The 2,099-nt window shown below is 41.0% G+C and overlaps 2 protein-coding genes across 2 annotated transcripts in view; one reads left to right on the forward strand and one right to left on the reverse strand.

The window, feature by feature from the left end:
• Pmar_PMAR015988 (hypothetical protein) overlaps positions 1 to 39 on the reverse strand; it is a gene marked incomplete at both ends in the record, with an annotated part of 2,838 nt that extends 2,799 nt beyond the window's left edge. The window contains one exon of the mRNA XM_002767165.1: positions 28 to 39. Within this exon, the coding sequence (XP_002767211.1) occupies positions 28 to 39 (12 nt within the window). The remainder of the gene's footprint in view (positions 1 to 27) is intronic.
• Positions 40 to 1,341: 1,302 nt separating this feature from the next.
• Pmar_PMAR015989 (conserved hypothetical protein) lies at positions 1,342 to 1,923 on the forward strand (the record flags this gene model as incomplete). The annotated part of the gene is made up of 1 exon (XM_002767166.1): positions 1,342 to 1,923. One exon carries the CDS (start codon positions 1,342 to 1,344, stop codon positions 1,921 to 1,923), a length of 582 nt encoding a protein of 193 aa, XP_002767212.1.
• Between the last annotated feature and the right edge of the window lie 176 nt (positions 1,924 to 2,099).

Raw genomic sequence — 2,099 nt, forward strand, 5'->3', positions numbered from 1 at the left:
CATGACAATACCAATTCCGCACGCTACAGTCCTGTACATCTGATGTATGAATCGAAACTAACTGACCACCATCATCAAAATTCATCTCTTTACATGATAACTGATTCTTCCCAAAGTGCCTTATCACACAAACAACAGATGATTACATCAAACGTATCATCCTTATGATAACCGATTCACGCACATTCCGTCCTCTATGTTGCAACCAATTACGGCACACTCCGAAACTCCCATCCATCACAGTATCGCATCGTCTCGAATTTGTTGGAAGTCTCCTCGAGATTGTCGCGCGAATTGCGCTTTTCATGCAGATTGCAAGAAAATTATCCTGCAATTCCGCTAGCCATTCTACTTCCGGGGCGCTAAGATTATATATTCGGGTATCTTGAGGCATTGCAAGATACGGATTAGGTCTAGTTTCGGCACGTGACTATAGCATCTACTCGGAAATAGCTTCACACGAGCTTAAAAACGATCCGCTAGGAAGTTACCAACTTTCCATCACTTCTCATATTAGTTCATTACACGGTTTATAATCATAGTGCCAAGAACGCTATGTGGGGTATATATAGTATTAGAATCTGATGAAATGCTTTATTTATAGTCACCAATGAATAGTATCATCAATCGTTATGAATATACACTATTGTAGAATGGAGTTTCACAACAACCCGTTTTACGTGAAGTGGCGTTATACTGTAGGTGAAAAATCCGATATTCGCGGTGATATGCAGTAGTCGTGAAATATATTTTTCACAAGTATTTTTCATATCATTAGGGTCACAACCCGTTTTACGTGAAATGTCGTAACACTTTAGGAGAAAAATGCGATTTTTTTCCCGCAAAGTGAAATGTGAGATGTTTCATCACTAGTGTTTTTTCATATCACCAGAGTGAAACTCCAATATTTATAATTACTATTTATCACCAACGTATAGTAGTTTATCGATAGAATACATCCTGGGATGAAATTACTAGGAAATTCTAATTAGAATTCCTCAATTACCACAATTTTTCCCCCAAGTTTGTGGTAGATCTAGACTCTCCATTATCCATCTCAACATCAAGCCTTGAAGATAGAGACATATTATTAGTAATAATAATACGAGTGGGAGTTAATAGGCTGAAGAGAATATTATCACATACAATACAATGAACACCTTATCATCACTTGTATCATTATATTAGCATAGCATAGTAGCTAGCCTAGACTTTAGCACAGCTTGTAGGATATTGTGCAATAGGGACGATTGTGGAGGGTCATGAGTAGAGGAGAATAAAGTCCTAGTCATTAGTAACCCACTCGTCACAAGTTCGCCTGTTTTATCCCCTCATCTTCCCATGGCTAACTTCCCCACCGCCGCAGCTTCAGCATTCAAAAAGTTCGTCGATCAAACCGGTTCTCCTTATCATTCAGTTCTTCAATGCGAAAAGCTCCTCAAAAACGCCGGTTTCGAGCGCCTCAGCGAGCGAGAGAATTGGCATCTCTCACGAGGTGGCAAATACTACACCATTCGTGATGGTTGCGAAGTCTTCTCTTTCGTTATTGGCAAAGACTTCGACCCTTCCACGTCAAGTATGGTCGTTATTGGTACCCACACTGACTCTCCTTGTTTGCGTTTGCGTCCGAATTCGGCGAGAGAATCAGAAGGCATGCTGCAACTCGGTGTCACCCCTTATGGTGGCGGCTTGTGGCACACGTGGTTTGATCGTGGTCTCGGGCTAGCTGGCAAAGTGGTGTATTCTCATGATGGTAAAATACATGAGAAATTGGTGCGAGTGGACCGTCCGGTTGCCATTCTGCCCAATTTGTGTCGTCATCTGCAGAGTAACGAGGAGAGGGCAGCGTTCAAGGTAGGTCTCTCGAACGACCCGGGTTCAATTCCTGCCAGTGTTAAAATATTTGATCGCTTTTCTCACTAATTATAGAAAATTTTGGTAGAAATGTACAGAAACCATTAAAAAATTCCACAGAATTTCCTCCCAGAATTTTCATACTGTCGCGACAACACATGTAGTTAATCATGTGCATATTTTCCACATGGTGAAATTTTTCTTCTTCAGTTCATCCTGAAGAGCACCTCATCCCCGTATTTTGT

Source organism: Perkinsus marinus (genome assembly GCF_000006405.1).
Source record: "Perkinsus marinus ATCC 50983 genomic scaffold scf_1104296971092, whole genome shotgun sequence".
NCBI classification, from domain to species: Eukaryota; Perkinsozoa; order Perkinsida; family Perkinsidae; genus Perkinsus; species Perkinsus marinus.